Raw genomic sequence first — 23,592 nt, 5'->3', positions numbered from 1 at the left:
AAATGTTATGTAAACTCAGATTCTACTTTATTTAACGAACAAAGTACAGGAAGCCATTATACAGGTGCATACAGACCAGAAACACTACAAAGAATGCAATGCCAGGGGAGGGGAAGCCGTCCTTCGGGGCTGTAGCCAGCACGAGCTGCTGCTCGGGGCCGGGGCTGGTTGCTCCACTGGGGCAGGGGGCTGCTCGGGCCCGGCGGCGACCCCAGGACCAGGGCCTGGACCCTGCTCGACCTCCGCGTCGGGCATCGGTGCGGGTGGCTCTTCCAGCGGAGGAGCGTGAACGAGCGCTCTGACTAGCACCTGAGCCCCTGCTCTCCCTAGTGGCTGAGCCCCCGCAGCAGGGACGGGCTCGGCCCGCGGGGGCTCTGAGGCGACAGCAGGGGCCACAGCGGGAGCTGGGCGCAGTTCTTGCGCTCCTTCCGGATCTCGCTCCGGGGCTGGTGCTATAGCTCCAAGAAGAGAAAGTATCGTCGGCCTGATGGGCTTCCCACGTCCCTCCTAAGTGAAGGAAACTTTTCGCCCCGCTCAGTGCTGTCTGAGTCCAGGATCCGATCCCTGGGAGGTCTCCCCGGACAGCAGGCCATGCGGACAGGGATCTGGGACTATGCACTGCTCCCGGCCCAACCGCACTCTATGGAGGCTTGCTCTGCGTGGCCCGCCCGGTCCCCTCCACGGGCCCTCGCCAGGCACCCCCGGCCCTCCTCACCCCCAGCCTCTGGCTCCGGGGGCTCCAGGCTTTGCAGCTGTGACAGCAGACGCTGGGCACGGCGTTCCAGGTCCGAGCCTGGCATATGGAGGCCCATGTACTTGAGCAGCACGTTCAGGCAGGGAAAGTCTGGGGGCTGGAAAAAATCCTGGCGATATTGGTCCAGCCATGTGCCCAGGATGGAGGAGATGGCCCTGGGGACAGACAGGTAGGCAGGGAGTCAGAGGACAAAGCACCCTCCCACACAGATGTCCCAGGGAACCCCTGAATGTCAGAGACCGGGCCTACTCCTTGTCCACCTGTGATCTGGAAGGACTGCCTGACACAGGCCTGGTCACAGAGGACAGGCTGCCAAAAGCCTTTGTGAGGGGGAGCCCTTGATCAATGGTTTGGCTATTTCTGTCCTTGTTGGGGGAGTCCGGGCACACTCGTCAGTCTGTGTCTTTGCCCACTTGTCACTTGGATTCAACTGCATGTGGCCAGGGAGGGGCGGTGTCGGGCCTGTTCATTGCCCTCACTGCACACATCACTGCTCTGTGAATATCCAGCCAAGGAGGGAGCAAAGGGACTCTGTCTCATGCCAGGCCTTCCCAGGACCCTCCCAATATCTCCAGCTTTACCTCCAGTGCCTAATGCTGCCTCATTCACTAGGTGCCATGAGTGGGTCTCTTTCCACTGACACTCATCTACCACAGGGTGGGGGACGTCTGTCCCTGAGCTCTCACTGGGTCTCCTGAGCACCTGCTGAGCACCCAGTGTCCAGGTTCCACCAGATCGCTGAGTGTGATGGCCCCACACTCCTTGTTGTGGGTCCCGGGAGTGGGGTAGAGACAGGGCTGGGAGGGGGCAGGGATGGGCATTGACTCTCTTAGGGGCTGAAGCTGTCCTCCAGCCCCCTCTGCTCTCCCACAGTGCCCACAGCCCACCCACAGCTCCCCTTTTTCCCAGATTCCTAAAACAGGAGTCGCAGTTGTGTGGGATGAGGGTCCAGCTGCCCCCCATCTCACAGTCCCCTCGCTGCCCTCCTGGGGAGGGAATTCCCTCCTGCAGTAGCCGAAGCTCACTCACATGTTCCGCTGCTCCAGGCCTCCGCCGAGCTCATCCGAAGTAGAGGGAATGCCCCCATATCTAGAGGAGGCCAGAGGGGCACCACATGAAATGTCCTGTGGACGTCACTTCTCATCATGTCTAGCGTCACTGTCTGACCCCCGACTAGTCTGGAGCCCTGGGGCGCTGTCTGCTCTGTGCAGGGGTCAGTCAGCATCTAGGGAAGTGCCTGCACTGAGTGGGGCTTCCTGAATGCTTGATGAATGGAAGGGCCCCAACCACCCCATCCCAGATATCTGAGTGGGCCTGGGCCCCCTGCTCAGCCCCAGGCATCCCTGCTCTGGTTTCACCCAGGACACGGACCCCAGAGGGAGTCTCAAATCTCCCTTTCAAATGGCAAAACAGCCCAGCTCGAGACCATAGTGACAGTGAGGGATGAGGCAGAGGATTCCTCGTGAGGAGCAGGACAATGATAAATGAGCACAACCACAGCCCCTCTAGCAGGCCTTTCTGCAGGCCCAGGCCCCCAGGTGTACTTTCCCTAAAGGACACCACCGAGTCCCTATAATAAGTCTGCCCCAGTCAGAGGAGCAAAGCGAGGCTCGAGGAAGTTTGGTGACATTCCCAAGACTCACAACCAGGCGGTGGCCAGATCTCACTGGGCTGTGGAGGGGCAGGGTGCTCACGTTGTAAAGAAGAGGTCCAGCACCTCGGGGTGGTGGCAAAAGCTGTGTACGTGCCTAGGAATGTGGAGATGTGGCTGAGGTCTCTGCCTACGAAGGCGGGCACCAGGTGGTATTGGCATCTCCAGCAGGTCAGCCTGGTTGGTCCAGAGCACGCGGGTCTCATTCCTCTCTGTGGCTGAGCCGTTTTTATCCTGAGGTGAAATGGAGGAGACATGCACTCAGCTCTGTAGCCACCAGGAGGGTTGGGGGTGGGAGCGCAGACCAAATCCCCAAGATCTCAATGACTTATGGCAACAGGTGGGACAAGAGGGCCTATAGTAGAAAAAACAATGAGGTGCCTGGGTGGTTCATTGGGTTAATCCTAAGACTCTTGGTTTTGGCTCAGTCACGATCTCAATGTCTTGAGATCGAGCTCCTCGTAGGGCTCTGTACTTAGGGGCAGAGTCTGCTTGACGATTCTGTCTCTCCTCTGCTTCTCCCCACTCTCCCCCTGCCTCTCCCTCAAATCAATCAATCAATCGACCAATCAGTAAGTCTTTCAGGAAAAAGAAAAAGGTCCTTGGCATCCATACAAGGAATTGAAGTCGATGATGTCGGAACAAGTTTTATGTCAGGTCAGCTTGTTAGCTGAGTATGGACACCACCTCCCCGCATGAACGGCACCGATCCCGTGATCTCTGACAACATACCCCATTCTTGACATGAGAGCACAGACACGTTTTCTAGGTGAGAGGGCTCAGGATAGTAGGGCATGTAGGATGTTTAGTGCAGCACTGTGAGTTGGCCACAGAGGGGAGTCCCATCAAAGCCCTGCATCAGTCAAGGCCTCAGTGGCTGTGGTATCCGACTGGCCTTCTGGAATGTTGTACAATGAGGCCCCTGCCCCTGACCCTGTAGGGGCTCGAGGGATGTGGACTTTCACAACCAAAGGGCAAAGCAGGAGACATAGTACCATGAGCCCCATGTCCCTTTGGGGAAAACTCTCCCAACTCACCATGATCATGTGCAAGATTGGAGAAGATGGGGAAGGACTGTTAGGCCAAAGGGGACACCCGGAGGGCTACTTAGCAAAATGCATAGCACAGTACAAGACGATTCTAGCTGAATGGGATGAGACATGGTTTAAAGTCTCTTTTCTGATATTCCTACAAATACCTGGACAGTGGCGATGCATCTGGCCCAGGCAGGGGCAGGGCCCTGAGGGCAAGTTTGGGGAGGAGATGGGAATGCAGATTCAGATGGAGCAGGACTGTGGGAGGGAGCCCAGGGCAGTAGCAGGCTGGCTTCTGGGACCTGAGGCCCTTTTGCTGCATCGGGGCCCTGGGGGGTGGGTCAGCCCAGCACCTGCACTCACCCTGAGCCAGCGCTGGACTCTGTTGCCAGTGCGGGGCACCTTCCTGTCTTTCACGGAGGGAGCGCGGAGGCCCTCATCGTCCAGGTCCTGCCCCGTCTCCTGTCGGGAGCTCTGTAGAGACAGTGCCAGGCAGCCAGGCACGAGGCCTCAGAGCCCTGTGCGGCTACCTTTGCTGGGCCTCGGATCCAGGGACTCCACTCCACACACACACCACACCACAGGATGCACAGCCCTCCACCGCAGAGAGAAACGTGACACAGCCTCAGGGCCTTGGATTCACTCTGGCACAGGTGAGAGGCCCTCAGGGATCCTCATCGCCCGCCCTCCCACCTCCCCACCCCCCGCCCACCATGACGTCGGTGTGAACATGAAGGCACTGCCAGGGCATCCGCTGCCCTGTGACGTCCTCCAGCCCAGTGGCAGGACCTCCCCACACATCCCTCCTTCCCGGAAACTCAAGAGGAGGGGATGGGGCTGCCCTGGGGTGGCTCAGGGAGGTGGCTTGGCCTGGCCCGGCCTTCTCTGTATTACCTTATGGCCCCTCGTGCCAAACGCCCTGAGGCAGCGGGGGCGAGCCTTGAGCCAATGTCTGCAGCAGGTGAAAAAGCCCTTACCCTGGGGTTTCTGGAAGCCAGAGCCCCAGGAAGTAGGCAAACAACAAGAGAACATCTTTCACGATCGGATGTCTCCAGTCAAGTGACCCTGATACGGGACTACAGTAGAATGTGGGTGCCTGGTCACGGGGCTTCCAAGTTCTTTTGGGGTCTGTGGTCAAGGAAGTGACTTCACTGCCTGGGATCCCCTACCTGGGTCCACTCCTGGATTGACACCCCCACCAACAGTGCTCTGGGCTGCCGGCTGCTCATCCCCGGTCTGCATGCAAGGCCACATCTGTGCCCAGTGACACAGCGCACCCCTCACCACAGCCCGCAGGCAAGGTCTGGGTGCAGCCAGGGCCCCAGCTTGGAAACACACCCGGTGTCAGACACAACCCTCCACTCTTACCTGGTCTGACCCTGCCTAAGCCACTGTGCTTGTCAGGGACGGTCTGTGTCTGGTCTATCCAGTGCACAGTATTCCAGCACGGACTTCCTCCAGACGTCCCAGGCATATGTGGGATGATATCTATGAAACTGGAGGAGTGGTGTTTCATGTAGGAAGTACCTCCAACCACATTTTCTTCCTCTTCTCACCTTCTCTGAGTCCGCTACTGGTCAGATTCCACCCCACAATCCCTACTGGTGTCTGTGTGTGTGTGTGTGCGTGTGCTGTGAGCATGTGGACGCTCAGCATGTTGTGCACATGTGTACACCAGGGCTCACACTCTGGAGACCCAGAAGATGGCAGCCCCTCCGACAGAGGGATGGGCAATAGCTTCCCAAGATCTTAGGCTTCCTAATTTCCAGAGCAAACCCTAAAGAAGGCGGTGGAGCCTTGGCCCTTGAATGTCAGAATCCACCCTTACTAGAGTCTGCCTGTCCTGTGCTGCGAGCCATTACCTCCTTTCCAATGGGTGTGATGTGGATGGGGGGGCCACTCAGTGGGTTGCCGTGACCTGGCTCCTCCTCAGACAAGAACGTGCTGGAATGCCTCCTGTAGGATATCAGTGCTCACCCTCACCCCCACATCATCTCCATGTCTGTAGCCACTTACTTCAACACGACCTTTTCCAGAGCTCCCACTGAATGGTGAGGTGCATCCAGGGCCCCAACTTTGAGGACATTCAAAGAGCTGGGTTCGTGCCTGGTCCAGCCTTCTTACCAGTCCTTGATTCTGGGCAAGGCACTGACCCGGCAGAGGTCTTCCCCTTCTCCCCTCAGTGGCTCCCACCGATCCCCAAATCTTGTGTACACATCCTTGTATAACCCCCTCCCCTGGAGTGTGATCTGGACATAGTGATTCACTTCCATTCCACAGAACATGGCAACATGAACCAAAGCCCCTTCTGAGATTCAGTTATAAAAGCTCTGTGCCTAGCCCCCTGCTGACCCTGACCCGTGTTCTCTCAGATCCCCACACTGGGGAACAAGCCCCTATGTGGAACCATGACACAGGCATGTGCACGTGGCCTAGCACTGAGGGCCAACAACAGACAGAAGAACTCAGGCCTTCGAGATGGACTGAATCCTGCCAACACCCCTAAGTGAGCTCGGGTTCTAAGTGAAGCAGGTCCTGCCTTGGTGTTGTCAACAGCCCCAACCTCCTGAGAGGCTCTGGTAGGAGCCCCCAGCTGAGCACTGCTGGAGTCCTGATCCCCGGAGACTGTGCCCCAGTGAGTGTTTGTGGGCGAAGCCACCGAGTGTGGGGAGATGTGGTGTGACCCAGCACTAGGAGCAGGGCGCTGAGACTGTCCACCTGCCCCAGGCCCTGCCCGTCCTCTCCCTCTCTGCTCTCCTCCTCAGCTTCCTCCAGCCACCCTGGCCTCCTTTCTAACCTCCACTCTGGCAACATCAACTTGGGCCTCCACTCCTCTGCAGCGTGGTGCCCTCTGCTGGCTGCATATACTTGGATTTGTGCTGGGGTGTCTCCTTGGCCTGCCTCAGGAAATCTCAATGTCACCTCAGCACGGCCTTGTCAGACCCCTCACCTGCCGGAGCTCGGGACCCAGCTGTCGCCCCTGCTCTCTTCCTATGGAGCAACTGCTCTTTTCATTCACGTTTTTCATCCATGTTTGTCCATCTTCCCTCTAGACCCTGAGCTCCTAGAGGGAGAACCTGGGTGGCTGAGAAGCACCTGCCTCATCTGAGTGCTCAGGGCACAGCGGCTGATGAACAGGCCAGAGGATCCAGCCCACCACCGACCAGCTCAATTGTTGGAGCCTAATCGATTTGGGTCCTTTGGAAGTGCTTTTGTTTTCTTTTGTTTTGTGTTTTAAGTAAACTCTGTGTTCGATGTGGGGCTCAAACTCACGACATCAGTAACCACATGCCCTACTAACCGAGGAAGCACGGTGTCTCTTTGGTCATTTTTAAAGGTACTGGATTGGGGGAGAAGAGGCAAGATGGCAGAGGAGCAGGGGAGCCCGTTTCAACCAGTCCCTGAATTTAGCTGGATATCTACCAAACCATTCTGAACACCCACGAAATCAGCCTGAGTTGTAAGAATATAATCTGGATCTCTACAAACAGAAAAGCCTGTTGCAAGGTAGGACATTTGGAGTCGTGAATCTGTGGGGAGATATTGGAAGATAAACAGAAGTGGGAGAGCCTCCACAAGCTGCCTCCTGGAAAGTGATGTAACACCGGAGCGGAAAAGCGTAACCCTTAGAAATCTGCTCTAGGGAGCAACATCCCTCTCTGAAAGGGGCTCAGGAAATGAAAAGGCAGAATTCTAGGTGGAACACTGTGGTCCTGGGACAGGAGGAACTGCAGGGCTAAAGGGGCTTCCTGGCCCGGCTTAGTGCCCGAGCAGTGGAGCCAGGAAGCAGGTCATGGGCAGCGAGCCCAGGAAGGGTCTCTCTGCTCCGATCCACATAAACCGCAAGCCGGGCCGGTGGATAATCGCTCTTCTCCCGGGCAGCGTGAAAAAATCTAGAACCTGCGCTGGGGACCAGGCAAAAACTGGCGGAGCGTTAGCAGCGGGGAAAGGGCTTTAGAGCAGCGCCCAGACCCATAGCTGCAGGTGGATGCGCTCACAAGCCCAGGACCACTCGGGTTTTAGAAGCACAAAGGGCAGGGACAGGCCCGGGGCCCTGGGCCGAACTCTGGGAGCGGTTTTTGGCAGCACACACAGAAACGGAGACTGTTTGTCCTGGAAGGTTTAGTGAGGAGAGCAGACTGAATTTTCTGCTCTGGGCCAGAGGTTTGGCTGCGGCCATCTTTGCTCCGACCCTCGGGAGAGGCACGGAGAGCCGCCGGGGAGCAAAAGCCACACACACACCTGGTCTCCACGGAGCTCATCCCCCTGACGGAGGGCGGGGCAACTCCGCGCAGGCAGGGCTGCCCAAGAAAACAGGCGGCGGGCCCCTCCCCCAGAAGCTGGGCTGGAAGAACAAGAGCACAAGTCTACGGACCCCATAAGACTGTAAAAGCCCAACACCAGGGGAAAATAGTATATTGAGCTCAAGGCATTGCCTCACGGCTTATTTTTCAGATACAACTCTCTTTTTCTTTTTATTCTTTCTCTTATGCTTCTTCTCTGTTTTTTCTTTTTACCTTTTTCTCATTTCAACTAGATGTTTAATATATCAACTTACATTTCATAGTAGCTTTTTAACTTGTACTTTTTCACACCTATATTTTTTTATAGATATATGCTTTATTGTAGTCTTTTTTTCCCTATTCAATTTTACCTTTATATATATATACAAGTTTTACTTTCCCTGTAATTTTGGAAAGTGGTGTTCTCTAACAGCCCAAAATACACCCAGGAACAACTGAAATGCCCTCCTTTTTCCACACTGAGAGATTATAGCCTCCCCTTCCCCTCACCCCTTTTAAAATTAAAAAAAAATTTTTTTTAATTTTATACATTTTATTCTTGTGTTTCATTCTGGCTTTGTTTTTTTCGGTGGTGGCTTCCGACTACTCCAGACATTCCTAGAGTGCACCTTGCTTGGTTCGTGGTTGATATTTTGGACTCTGCTCATTCACTTAACCATCCCTCAGCAGAATTACTAGGAGGAGGAACTCTCAACAAAGAAAAGAAACAGACAATGTCATCTGCCACAGAACTAATGGATATAAGCAAAATGTCAGAGATAGAATTCAGGATAGCAATCATGAAGTCAATAGCTAGGCTTGAAAGAAGCACTGGTGACAATATACACTCTCTAAGGACAGAAATGAGATCTAATCAGGCCAAACTTAAAAATGCTATGAATGCGATACAGTCTAAACTGGATACTCTAACAGCCAGGGTAAATGAGGCATAAGAACAAATTAGTGATCTAGAAGACAAGCTGATGGAAAAGAAGAAAGTGGAGGGAAACGGAGATAGGCTTCTGGTAACACATAAGAAAAGGATTGCAGAGATTAATGATGCCATGAAACTTTCCAATGTCAGAGTTATTGGGATCCTTGAGGGGGTGGAGAGAGAGAGAGGGCTAAAAGGTATATTTGAGCAAATCATAGCTGAGCACTTCCCTAATCTGGGGAAGGAAACAAGCATTCAAGTCCAAGAGGCAGAGAGGACCGCTCCCAAAATCAATAAAAATAGATGAACACCCCAACATATAATAGTGAAACTTGCAAATTTTACAGCCAAGGAAACAATCCTGACAATAGCCAGGGAGAGGACATTCCTTACATATGGAGGGAGGAATATCAGAATAACATTAATCCTGTCCACAGAAACCTGGCAAGCCAGAAAGGGCTGGCAAGACATATTCAGAGTACTAAATGAAAAGAACATGCAGCCAAGAATACTTTATCCAGCAAGGATGTCATTCAGAATGGACAGAGAGATAAAAAGCTTTCAGGACAGGCAGAAACAGAAAGAATATGCAACCACCAAGGCAGCCCTGCAAGAAATATTAAGGGGGGATGCTGTAAATGAAGAAAGACCCCAAGAGTCACATAGATCAGAAACAGAAAATCTATAGAAACAGGGACTTTAAAGGTGATACAATGGCACTAAATTCATATCTTTCAATAGTCACTCTAAATGTACATGGGCTAAATGCTCCCATCAGAAAAACAGCAGTAGATTGGATAAAAAAGCAGGACCCATCCATATGCTGTCTACAAGAGACTCATTTTGAACCTAAAGCCACCTCCAGATTGAAAGTGAGGGGATGGAGAACCATCTACCATGCTAATGGACCTCAAAAGAAAGCTGGGGTAGCAATCCTCATATCAGACAAATTAGATTTTAAACCAAACACCATAATAAGAGAAGTAGAGGGACATTATATCATACTTAAAGGGTCTACCCAACAAGAAGATCTAACAATTGTAAATATCTATGCCACCAACATGGGAGCAGCCAATTATATAAACCAATTAATAACCAAAATAAAGAAACATATTGATAATATATTAATAGTAGGAGCATTCAACACTACACTTTCAGCAATGAACAGATCATCTAAGCAGAAGATCGACAAAGAAACAAGAGCTTTGAATGACACACTGGACCAGAAGGACCTCATAGATATATACAGAACATTCCACCCTAAAACAGAATACTCACTCTTCTCAAGTGCACATGGAAATTTCTTCAGAATAGACCACATACTGGGTCACAAATCAGGTCTCAACCGATACCAATAGATTGAGATTATTCCCTGCATGTTATCAGACCACAATGACTTGAAACTGGAACTCAATCACAAGAAAAAATTTGGAAGGAATTCAAACACTTGGAAGTTAAAGAGCATCCTGCTAAAGAATGATTGTGTCAACCAGGAAATTAAAGAAGAACTTAAACAATTCATTGAAACTAATGAGAATGAAAACACATCGGTCCAAAACCTACGGGATACTGCAAAGGCGGTCCTAAGGGGGAAATACATAGCCATCCAAGCCACTCTCAAAAAAGTAGAAAAATCCCAAATGCACAAGCTAACCTTAGATTAGATTAGAGCAGAGATCAATGAAATAGAAATCAGAAAAAACAGTAGAACAGATCAACAAAACTAGAAGCTGGTTCTTTGAAAGAATTAATAAGATCGATAAACCTCTGGCCAGATTTATCCAAAAGAAAAGGGAAAGGATCCAAATCAATAAAATCATGAATGAAAGGGAAGAGATCACAACTAACACCAAGGAAACAGAAACAATTATTAGAAATTATTACCAGCAACTATATGCCAACAAATTGAGCAACCTGGAAGTAATAGATGCCTTCCTGGAAGTTTATGAACTACCAAGACTGAAACACAAAGAAATAGACAATCTGACTAGACCAATAATTAGTAACGAAATTGAAGCAGTAATTAAAAACCTCCCAAAAAACAAGAGTCCAGGGCCAGAAGGCTTCCCAGGGGAATTCTACCAAACATTTAAAGAAGAAATCATACCTATTCTACTGAAGCTATCTCAAAAAATAGAAATAGAAGGAAAACTTCCAAATTTGTTCTATGAGGCCAGCATTACCTAGATCCCAAAACCAGACAAAGACCCCATCAAAAAGGAGAATTACAGACCAATATCCCTGATGAACACGGATGCCAAAATACTCAACAAGATCCTAGCTAATAGGATCCAACAGTACATTAAAAGGATTATCTACCATGACCAAGTGACAAGTGGGATTTATTCCTGGGATGCAAAGGTGGTTCAACATTCAGAAATCAATGAACGTGATAGAGCACATTAATAAAAAAAAAGATAAGAACCATATGATCCTATCAATTCGACAAAATACAGCATCCTTTCTTGATTAAAACTCTTCACAGTACAGGGATAGAGGGAACATCACTCAATATCATAAAAGCCATCTATGAAAAACCCATAGCACATATCCTTCTCAATGGGGTAAAACTGAGAGCTTTTCCCTTGAGGGCAGCAACACAACAGGGAAGCCCACTCTCACCATTATTGTTCAACATAGTACTAGAAGTCCTAGCCTCAGCAATCAGACAACAACAACAACAAAAAAGAAAGGCATTCAAATTGGCAAAGAAGTCAAACTCTCTCTCTTTGCAGATGATATGATACTTTAGGTAGAAAACCCAAAAGACTCCACTCCAAAATTGCTAGAACTCATACAGCAATTCAGCAACATGGCAGGATACAAAATCAATGCACAGAAATCAGTTGCATTTCCATACACTAACAACGACTGAAGAAAAAGAAATTAAGGAATTGATCCCATTTACAATAGCACCAAAAACCATAAGATACCTAGGAATAAACCTAACCAAAGAGGTAAAGGATCTGTACTCTAGAAACAGAACACTGATGAAAGAAATTGAGAAAAACACAAAAAGATGGAAAAACATTCCATTCTCATGGATTGGAAGAGTAAACATTGTTAAAATGTCTATGCTACCCAGAGCAATCTACACATTCAATGCAATGCCTATCAAAATGCCATTGACCTTTTTCACAGAGCTGGAATAAATAATCCTAAAATTTGTATGGAACCAGAAAAGACCCCAAATAACCAGGGGAATGTTGAAAATGAAAACCAAAGCTGGGGTGGGGGGGCATCACAATGCCTGACTTCAAGCTATAAAACAAAGCTGTAAACATCAAGACAGCATGATATTGGCACAAAAACAGACACATAGATCAGTGGAACAGAATAGAGACCCCAGAAATGGACCCTCAACTCTATGGTCAACTAATCTTCAACAAAGCAGGAAAGAATATCCAATGGAAAAAAGACAGTCTCTTCAACAAATGGTGTTGGGAAAATTGGACAGCCACAAGCAGAAGAAACTGGACCATTCTCTTACACCATATCCAAAGATAAACTCAAAATGGATGAAAGACTTAAATGTGAGACAGGAATCCATCAAAATCCTAGTGGAGAACATAGGCAGTAACCTCTTCAACCTCAGCCTCAGTAACTTCTTTCAAGACACGTCTCTAAAGGCAAGGGAAACAAAAGCAAAAACGAACTATTGGGACTTCATCAAGATAAAAAGTTCCTGCACAGCAAAGGAAACAGTCAACAAAACTAAGAGGCAACCCAAGGAATGGGAGAATATATTTGCAAATGACATAACAGATACAGGGCTGGTATCCAAGATGTATTAAGAACTTAAACTCAACACCCAGAAAACAAATAATCCAGTCAAGAAATGGGCAGAAGACATGAATAGACACTTCTCCAAAGAAAACATACAAATGGCTAACAGACACATGAAAAAATGTTCATCATCATTAGCCATCAGGGAAATTCAAATCAAAACCACACTGAGATACCACCTTCCACCAGTCAGAATGGCAAAATTTAGAAGACAGGAAACAACAAATGTCGGCGAGGATGTGGAGAAGGGGGAAGGAACCCTCTTACACTGTTGGTGGGAATGCAAGTTGGTACAGCCACTTTGGAAAACAGGGTGGAGGTGCCTCAAAAAATTAAAAATAAAGCTACCATACGACCTGCAATTGCACTACTGGGTATTTACCCCAAAGATACAGATGTAATGAAAAGAAGGGGCACCTGCACCCCAATGTTCATAGCAACAATAGCCACAATAGCCAAACTGTGGAAGGAGCCGAGTGTCCTTCAACAGATGAATGGATGAAGATGTGGTTCACATATACAATGGAAATTACACAGCCATCAGAAAAGATGAGTACCTTCCACTTGCATTGACATGGATGGAACTGGAGGGTACTACGCTAAGTGAAATAAATCAATCCGAGAAAGACAATTATCATATGGTTTCATTCATATGTGGAACATAAGGAATAGCGCAGAGGACCATAGGGGATGGGAGGGAAAATTGAATGGGAAGAAATCAGAGAGGGAGACAAACCATGAGAGATGCTGGACTCTGGGAAACAAACTGAGGGTTACAGTATGGAGGGGGGTGAGGGGATGGGCATTAAGGAGGACACGTGTTGCAATGAGCACTGGGAGTTATACGCAACTAATGAATCATTGAACACTACATCAAAAACTAATGATGAACTATATGTTGGCTATTGAATTTAAATTAGAAAAGAATTTGATATTATAAAATGGAAACAAAACACACAAATAGACTGGACATTAGGATAAGTTTACAGCAATCATCCATATTGCCAATTTCAATTTCCTGTGTTCGTTAAAACTGTTTCATTCTTCTTACTAATTGGCTTAGTGTCACAAATCTGAATTTATAAAAAACTTGTACCAATAAAATGTCCTTTTTACATACATATAGTTAGCTTGAAGAGTACTATTAACCAGAGTTGGAAGAACACTATATTATATAAATTAATAGGAACACACATGAGATAAGTCTGAGTCTTCAAATATAGTAACTTATAAAAGGGATCTCAACCATTGTTTAATTCCTCTTTACAAAGAGATTTAAGCCATGTTAAAAAAAAAAAAAAACAACCTACATTTCTCAGTTACGTTCACTATAAGAGCTAGCATCTCGTTTTTTATTTTATTAGTGTGTTTATGTATATGTCCATATATATACATGCACACATACACCATTTAAAAGGAGAACAATAGCTTTTATCTAGAGTTAAATACATACTGAAAATAGCGTCAAATTTCCTACTACTTACATTCCCTGAGAGTAATCACCAAGTCAGAATGGGAGTTTTCTGTTTCTGAAGCATCTTTTTGGTGGGGGGTAGGGGTGGGGAAGTAATAGTATAAACACTGAAATGTATCATTTTCAGTTATGAGAACTAATATTTTCTCTATAAACTAGTTACCTTACTTCAAGAAGTAAACCATTATATGAAAAGTACAATTATTTTAAGTAAAAAGTTCTGTCAAATGATTGATCTAAAAAGGAATTTCAGATTTGAAATAGTAGCAAAAGAAACATATATAAAGCTTTAAGTTACATTAAAAATAACTGATTTAAATATTTCTATGCCTTTGCTTATGAAAATCAACCTGCCTTAACTGCAGGTATTAAAAGGCAGAAAACCAAGGATTCTAGCCTGACTTCGCCTCTTAATTAGCCATAAATTTGGGCAAATTTCTTACTTTCTCAGATCTCCTTTTCCATGTAAACCAGGGACTAGCCAGAAAATAAAGAATTTCATGATTAAAAGGGCCTTCCTGATAACACAGTCCAGCCCTCTCATGTTAAAAATGTAGAAACAGAGGCCTAGAGATTTTAAGGAACTATCCTAAATTCACAAAGGCACAAAACCAAACCTAATGTCCAAATCCAGTATTTATGCCATGAAACTGCTGTAAGTTTAAGAAAGTAGTTATTCCTTATATGTAAGGATGGCTACTGATCCATTTCAACAATAGAATGATGAAAATGAAAGCTCTTATCATCTGGCCCTTTTGGGATCAGTAAACAGGCTGTCCAGATTGCTGGCCAGGTTAAATATAAATCTAAGAGTTTCTCTATGCACGGTGTGCTGTAATAACCAAGTTAATTATTATACAGAAATTATATTATTAGCACTCCTGTTAAACTTTGGGGTTTCACAGAAATATTAAATGTGCAAAGATTCATAGACTCCACTCCACACTCATCAGATCTAACTTTATTTAAAATAACTTCTGAAATTTCTACTGGTTCTTCAAGAATTCTAGTTTTAAAAACTAAGATCAATATCATAATGTAGCCTGTTAAAGCAACACATGCAACTGAAACTATTCTAAGAATATAGATAATATATTTCTACCTGCATCAATTACTATACTTATAGTTTGGATATTCTTTTAAAAAGTCCAAATATTTTTTACTTTGAGATGAATAGCCACTTTTGAGAATGACTAAGCTTACTCTCTCCTAACAAGAGATGCTATCAAAGCCAAGCTGACCAGAAATTCTTACTATTCATGGAGAATGTATAATGAAGACCCCAAAGAAAAGGAAATCTAAGAAAATAAAATTTTGATAGTGTTTCCTCCCTTTGGTTTTCTTTTAGTTGTTATGATCAAAGATACCTGATCATAATTTACATATTTAAAAGTTTACATGAAAATATTTAAAAGCACTTTAATATAGCATCAACCTGCCCAGAAAGAAAGCTTAAAATGCTGTAACAACAAATACAAACAAAATACCAAAACCCCATATCATCACCATTTAAAACTTTAAATGGTAAATTAGGGAGGTATCTAAGTCTATATTTCCAAGTAAAGCAACCTGTTAATTACTCAGACTGATTACTATCAGTAATGCACTGTCATATCTAACTATCTGCTTCTCACTGCATCCCTTAGGGTAGAAATTATTATTCCCATGTTACAGGCTCAGAGAGTATATGGCACCCATCCAAGTCTGCATGCTTTGTAACTGTAAGATTTAGAACAAAACCAGATTTCTGCAGAGGCGGGATCAGGAGTAAAAACATAGTAACAATAGGGAGACAGTACTTCCTAAGACAGCTGGTAGACTCAATGAAATGGCTACTTTATGTACTGTAGTTTAGATAAAATGTTTGTGAAGATTCAGGGCAGTTCAATTTTATAGGTTCTAAATACTAGCTCAGAAGGCTAAATTTTATTCAACAAATAGTAAGAAACACCCAGGGATTTAATAGGGTTCAATATGAGAAAAAAAGAAACCTGCAGCAGGAGGGGAAAAAAACGTTTATTGAGGTCCCACTAGCACAGTTCCATGCAATTTATAATGTAGTATAAAAAGATGGAGAGATGAGAGGCAAGGTGAGCAAAAAATAAGTCAATAAACATGGAGGAAAAGAAAAATTAATATTGAATACTAACAGAACAATGGATCAAATTATATTTTATATTTTTTAAAGATTTATTTATTTATTTATTTATTTATTTATTTATTTATTTATTTGACAGAGAGAGAGAGAGATCACAAGTAGGCAGACAGGCAGGCAGAGGGAGAGGGAGAAGCAGGCTCCCTGCTGAGCAGGGAGCCCAATGAGGGGCTCAATCTGGGACCAAGTCCCAGGGACGCTGGGATCATGACCTGAGCCAAAGGCAAATGCTTAACCGACTGAGCCACCCAGATGCCCCCAAATTATACTTTAAATGATTAATATAACCACTCTGAAGAAAACTTCTGAATATTTTGACTATATACCATCGGCCTGGGGAAAAAAAAAAGAAAATGAAAAAAAAGAATTCCAAAGAAATCTTGGATTCTATTTAATGTGTTTGGTTTTTGTAATGGTAGGTGAAGTCTTAATTTTTATTCTGTGTGTATTTTAGGATTCAGCAAATGAGTACATATACTGAAGTTGTTGGGAACTAGGTTAATATGGTAAAACAGAGATGCAATATGGAAAAAGGAAAGGGAAGTAGAAACCTGTGTATCAAATGTGAAGGAAAAGGAACATGATGACTGCATGATTAAAATTATACATAAGGCAACTTCATATTGAAATTGCTTGTTTCCTCCCAGCTCTGGGTGCTGAAAAAGCTTAGAAACAATGATACTCCAACAGCAATGAGCATCAACTGGTGCCAAGATCTTGGTTTCTCATCATCATTTCCCACTAAAAGGCATCAAGATGCTTTCAAGAAATGGTTGCTCCCAGGGAGGGGTAGAAAAAGTACAAGATAAGCCTGGAATATCTGGTAAAACTATAAAGTAAAAATCCTCAAAAAAATGATTGGGAAAAATCAAAAGGTCACAGGAGCCACTCTAAAGGGGCTGCCACAGAGCAAGTCTGGAACAATTTAAGCATCAATATGAATTACAGTATATATAAGTCATATATATAGTTTATATACTACATATACAAATAAACCATATTTATAAGCCACAAACACACTCTCTCACACGTAGAATAAAAATTAATGAGTTGGGGCGCCTGGGTGTCTCAGTTGGTTGGGTGGCTGCCTTCGGCTCAGGTCATGATCCTGGAGTCCCGGGATCGAGTCCCACGTCAGGCTCCCTGCTCAGCAGGGAGTCTGCCTCTCTCTCTGACCCTCCCCCCTCTCATGCTCTCTATCTCATACTCTTTCTCAAATAAATAAATAAAATCTTAAAAAAAAAAAATTAATGAGTTGGGGGGGCGGAGCAAGATGGCGGAGGAGTAGGAGACCTGGATTTCGTCTCCTCTCAGGAATTAGCTGGATAGGGATCAAACAATTCTGAACACCTACAAACTCAACAGGAGATCGAAGAAAAGAATAGCAACAACTCTCTCATCAGAAAAGCGACCACTTTCTAGAAGGTAGGATGTGCGAAGTGAATCCGAGGCGATATTCGGGAGGATAGACGGCGGGGGAGGGGCCTCCGTCGGCGCTTCTGGCAAGTGATAGAACCACGGAGCACAAAATCGGAACTTTTAAAAATCTGCTCCACTGAGGGACGTCACTCTGGTGGCTAAGCGGGGGGTGGAACCCTCCGGGACAGTGTGGTCTCAGGACCCTCGGGATCACAGAAAGACCGGGGGTGCCTGAGTGTGTCAGAGCTCCCAGGTACCAGAGCAGGGAAGCCGGCTGCAGAGGTGGAGCCCAGGCGCGGGCTCTCAGCTCAGGGTTGTCATAAACCGTGATCCGCGGCACAGTCGGGCCACTGCTCCTCCAGCAGGGACCCAACAAGCAGCAGATCCGGGGAGACTCACCTTCCTCCCCTGGGAGGAGTGGCACAGGAGTGCACCACAGGGATCTGCTGGGTTTGGAGACTCCACCCAGGGTCGGGTGCCAGAGATAGAAATGCGTGGTCACAGGCCGGGTGAGCATGGAGTGCGGCCGGAGACCAGGGAGACGGGAGTGACGGACGGCTTTTCTCTGGGGGCTCACTGAGGAGCGGGGCCCCAAGTTCTTGGCTCCTCTGGGGCAGAGATTGGGAGGCCGCCATTTTCACTCTCCGCCTCCAAAGCTGTAGGGAAAGCACACAGGGAACAAAAGCTCTGGAGAGCAAACCCGAGCAGATTACTTAGCTGGGTGGGGGCAAGGGCGGGGCAATTCCACCTCCGGCAAAGACATTTGGAAACCACGGCAACAGGCCCCTCCCCAGCAGATCAGCAAGAACAGCCAGCCAAGACCAAGTTTACCGATCAATGAGAACGGCAGAACTCCAGCGCTAGGGGAATACTGCACATAGAATTCATGGCTTTTTTACCATGATTCTTTAGTTTTTCAAAGTTAATTTTTTTTAACTCTCTTTTTTTTTTTGAATTTTTCTTTTTCCCTTTTTCAACCAACATCTTATCAATCCCTTTTTTAAAAAAAAAATTTATTTTTCATTTTTAGAGTCATATTCTATCCCTTCATAGTAGTTACCCATATTTTTGGCATATATATATAAGTTGTTCTCTCTTTAAAATTTTGAGATAGTTTCTTCTAACAGATTAAAATATACCCTAAATCTCTAGTATATGGTTTTTTCTACTCCCCTGCCTGATCACATTCTCTCCCTTTTTTTTTCTTTTTTCTTTTTTTAAATCCTGTTCTTTCTTTTTTCAAACAACTTCTTATTAATTCCTTTTATAAAATTTTTTATAATTTCCATCTTTACAGTCATATTCCATCCCTTCATCATATCAACCCTTATTTTTGTACATATATAAGTTTTTCTTTCTTTAAAATTTTGGGAGGCACTTTCTTCTAAAAGACCAAAATACACCCCAAATCTGGTGTGTGGCACTGATCTATATACCAGCCTGATCATATTTGATCACATTCTGTTTTTTGTTGTTGTTGTTGTTTTGTTTTGTTTGTTTTTGTTTGTTTTTATCGTTATCTTTTTCTTTTTCTTTTTTTTCTTTTTCTTTTTTCTCTCTTTCTGTTTCTATTTCCACTGCTTCAGGTCTTTTCTGATTTGTTTAGAGTATCTTTTCTGGGGACGTTGTTACTCTGCTAGCATTTTGTTCTCTCATTAATCTATTCTCCTCTGCACAAAATGACAAGACGGAAAAAATCACCTCAACAAAAAGAACAAGAGGTAGTAACGACTGCCAGGGACCTACTCAATACGGACATTAGTACGATGTCAGATCTAGAGTTCAGAATCATCACTTTAAAGATACTAGCTGGGCTTGAAAAAAGCATGGAAGTTATTAGAGAAACCCTTTCTGGAGAAGTAAAAGAACTAAAATCTAACCAAGTAGAAATAAAAAAGGCTCTTAATGAGGTGCAATCAAAAATGGGGGCGCTAACTGCTAGGATAAATGAGTCAGAAGAGAGAATCAGTATTATAAAAGACCAAATGATGGAAAATAAAGAAGCTGAGAAAAAGAGAGATAAACAACTACTGGATCACGAGGGCAGAATTCGAGAGATAAGCAATACCATAAGATGAAACAACATTAGAATAATTGGGATCCCAGAATAAGAAGAAAGAGAGAGAGGGGCAGAACATATAATGGAGCAAATTATAGCAGAGAACTTCCCTAATTTGGGGAAGGAAACAGGCATGAAAATCCAGGAAGCACAGAGAACCCCTCTCAAAATCAATAAAAATAGGTCAACACCCTGACATCTAATAGTAAAACGTATGAGTCTCAGAGACAAAGAGAAAATCCTGAAAGCAGCTCGGGAGAAGAGATATGTAACCTACAATGGTAGAAACATTAGATTGGCAACAGACCTATCCAGAGACCTGGCAGGCCAGAAAGGACTGGCAGGATATATTCAGAGCACTAAATGAGAAAAATATGCAGCCAAGAATACTCTATCCAGCTAGGCTGTCATTGAAAATTGAAGGAGAGATAAAAAGCTTCCAGGACAAACAAAAACTAAAGGAATTTGCAAACACAAAACCAGCCCTACAGGAAATCTTGAAAGGGGTCCTCTAAGCAAAGAGAGACCCTAAAAGCAACATAGACCAGAAAGGAACACAGACAATATACGGTAACAGTCACCTTACAGGCAATACAATGGCACTAAATTCCTTTCAATAGTTACCCTGAATGTAAATGGGCTAAATGCCCCAATCAAAAGACACAGGCTATCAGACTGGATTAAAAAACAAGACCCATCAATATGCTGTCTGCAAGAGACTCATTTTAGACCCAAAGACACCCCCAGATTGAAAGTGAGGGGGTGGAAAACCATTTACCATGCTAATGGACACCAAAAGAAAGCTGGGTGGCAATCCTTATATCAGACAAATTAGATTTTAAACCAAAGACTGTAATAAGAGATGAGGAAGGACACTATATCCTACTTAAAGGGTCTATCCAACAAGAAGATCTAACAATTGTAAATATCTATGCCCCTAACATGGGAGCAGCCAATTATATAAGGCAATTAATAACAAAAGCAAAGAAACACATCGACAACAATACAATAATAGTGGGGGACTTTAACACCCCCTCACTGAAATGGACAGATCGTCTAAACAAAAGATCAACAAGGAAATAAAGACTTTAAATGACACACTGGACCAAATGGACTTCACAGACATATTCAGAACATTCCATCCCAAAGCAATGGAATACACATTCTTCTCTAGTGCCCATAGAACATTCTCCAGAATAGATCACATCCTAGGTCATAAATCAGGTCTCAACCGGTACCAAAAGATTGAGATCATTCCCTGCCTATTTTCAGACCACAATGCTTTGAAACTAGAACTCAATCATAAGAGGAAAGTCGGAAAGAACTCAAATACATGGAGGCTAAAGAGCATCCTACTGAAGAATGAATGGGTCAACCAGGAAATAAAAGAAGAATTAAAAAAATACATGGAAACCAATGAAAATGAAAACACAACTATTCAAAATCTTTGGGATGCAGCAAAGGCAGTCCTAAGAGGAAAGTATATAGCAATACAAGCCTTTCTCAAGAAACAAGAAAGGTCTCAAGTACACAACCTAACCCTACACCTAAAGGAGCTGGAGAAAGAACAGCAAATAAAGCCTAAACCCAGCGGGAGAAGAGAAATAATAAAGATCAGAGCAGAAATCAATGAAATAGAAACTAAAAGAACAGTAGAACAGATCAACGAAACTAGAAGCTGGTTCTTTGAAAGAATTAACAAGATTGATAAACCCCTGGCCAGACTTATCAAAAAGAAAAGAGAAATGACCCAAATCAACAAAATCATGAATGAAAGAGGAGAGATCACAACCAACACCAAAGAAATACAAACAATTATAAGAACATATTATGAACAACTCTATGCCAGCAAATTCGATAACCTGGAAGAAATGGATGCATTCCTAGAGATGTATCAACTACCAAAACTGAACCAGGATGAAATAGAAAACCTGAACAGACCTATAACCACTAAGGAAATTGAAGCAGTCATCAAAAGTCTCCCAAAAAACAAAAGCCCAGGGCCAGATGGCTTCCCAGGGGAATTCTACCAAACATTTCAAGAAGAATTAATACCTATTCTTCTGAAACTGTTCCAAAAAATAGAAATGGAAGGAAAACTTCCAAACTCATTTTATGAGGCCAGCATTACCTTGATCCCAAAACCAGACAAAGACCCCATCAAAAAGGAGAATTACAGACCAATATCCCTGATGAACATGGATGCAAAAATTCTCACCAAAATACTAGCCAATAGGATCCAACACTACATTAAAAGGATTATTCACCACGACCAAGTGGGATTTATCCCTGGGCTGCAAGGTTGGTTCAACATCCACAAATCAATCAATGTGATACAATACATTAACAACAGAAAGAACAAGAATCATATGATCCTCTCAATAGATGCAGAAAAAGCTTTTGACAAAGTACAGCATCCTTTCTTGATCAAAACTCTTCAGAGTATAGGCATAGAGGGGACATACCTCAATATCATAAAAGCCATCTATGAAAAACCTACAGCAAATATCATTCTCAATGGGGAAAAACTGAGAGCTTTCCCCCTAAGGTCAGGAACGCGGCAGGGATGTCCACTATCACCACTGCTATTCAACATAGTATAGGAAGTCCTAGCCACAGCAATCAGACAACAAAAAGAAATCAAAGGCATCTAAATCGGCAAAGAAGAAGTCAAACTCGGGCACCTGGGTGGCTCAGTTGGTTAAGCGACTGCCTTCGGCTCAGGTCATGATCCTGGAGTCCCTGGATCGAGTCCCGCATCGGGCTTCCTACTCGGCGGGGAGCCTGCTTCTCCCTCTGACCCTCCCCCTCTCATGCTCTCTCTCTCTGTCTAATAATAAATAAAATCTTAAAAAAAAAAAAAAGAAGTCAAACTCTCACTCTTTGCAGATGATATGATACTTTATGTGGAAAACCGCAAAGACTCCACCCCAAAACTGCTAGAACTCATACAGGAATTCAGTAAAGTGGTAGGATATAAAATCAATGCACAAAAATCAGTGGCATTCCTATACACCAACAACAAGACAGAAGAAAGAGAAATTAAGGAGTTGATCCCATTTACAATTGCACCCAAAACCATAAGATACCTAGGAATAAATCTAACCAAAGAGACAAAGGATCTGTACTCAGAAAACTATAAAATACTCATGAAAGAAATTGAGGAAGACACAAAGAAATGGAAAAACGTTCCATGCTCATGGATTGGAAGAACAAATATTGTGAAGATGTCAATGCTACCTAGAGCAATCTACACATTCAATGCAATCCCCATCAAAATACCATCCACTTTTTTCAAAGAAATGGAACAAATAATCCTAAAATTTGTATGGAACCAGAAAAGACCCCGCATAGCCAGAGGAATGTTGAAAAAGAAAAACAAAGCCGGTGGCATCAAAATTCCAGACTTCCAGCTCTATTACAAAGCTGTCATCATCAAGACAGCATGGTACTGGCACAAAAACAGACACATAGATCAATGGAACAGAATAGAGAGCCCAGAAATGGACCCTCAACTCTATGGTCAACTCATCTTTGACAAAGCAGGAAAGAATGTCCAATGGAACAAAGACAGTCTCTTCAACAAATGGTGTTGGGAAAATTGGATAGCCACATGCAGAAGAATGAAACTGGACCATTTCCTTACACCACACACAAAAAGAGACTCAAAATGGTTGAAAGACCTCAATGTGAGACAGGAGTCCATCAAAATCCTAAAGGAGAACACAGGCAGCAACCTCTTTGACCTCAGCCGCAGGAACTTCTTCCTAGAAACATTGCGAAAGGCAAGGGAAGCAAGAGCAAAAATGAACTATTGGGACTTCATCAAGATAAAAAGATTTTGCACAGCAAAGGAAACAGTCAACAAAACCAAAAGACAACCGACAGAATGGGAGAAGATATTTGCAAATGACATATCAGATAAAGGGCTAGTATCCAAAATCTATAAAGAACTCATCAAACTCAACACCCAAAGAACAAAGAATCCAATCAAGAAATGGACAGAAGACATGAACAGACATTTTTCCAAAGAAGACATCCAA

General features: G+C 44.6%; 1 protein-coding gene across 3 annotated transcripts in view; it reads right to left on the bottom strand.

Moving 5' to 3' along the window:
• Window positions 1-20: 20 nt before the first annotated feature.
• LOC135363860 (ral guanine nucleotide dissociation stimulator-like) overlaps window positions 21-23,592 on the bottom strand; it is a 49,880-nt gene continuing 26,308 nt past the window's right edge. The window contains exons 3-7 of one of the 3 annotated variants that reach the window (XM_064586337.1): window positions 3,803-3,913; window positions 2,449-2,639; window positions 1,784-1,843; window positions 716-909; window positions 21-452 (exon numbers count right to left, since the gene is read on the bottom strand). In XM_064586337.1, the coding sequence (XP_064442407.1) occupies window positions 85-452; window positions 716-909; window positions 1,784-1,843; window positions 2,449-2,567 (741 nt within the window). In that variant the 5' untranslated portion in view covers window positions 2,568-2,639; window positions 3,803-3,913 and the 3' untranslated portion in view covers window positions 21-84. Of the gene's footprint in view, window positions 910-1,783; window positions 1,844-2,448; window positions 2,640-3,802; window positions 4,071-23,592 lie in introns of those variants that run through there. The other 2 variants (XM_064586338.1, XR_010410093.1) reach the window with 2 other exon arrangements.

Source organism: Mirounga angustirostris, unplaced genomic scaffold (genome assembly GCF_029215605.1).
Source record: "Mirounga angustirostris isolate CCGP_5_RB_7025 unplaced genomic scaffold, mMirAng1.0.hap1 SCAF_3, whole genome shotgun sequence".
NCBI lineage: Eukaryota > Metazoa > Chordata > Mammalia > Carnivora > Phocidae > Mirounga > Mirounga angustirostris.
Note: the sequence above shows the minus strand (reverse complement) of the source record. Positions and strands in the feature narration are given on the sequence as shown.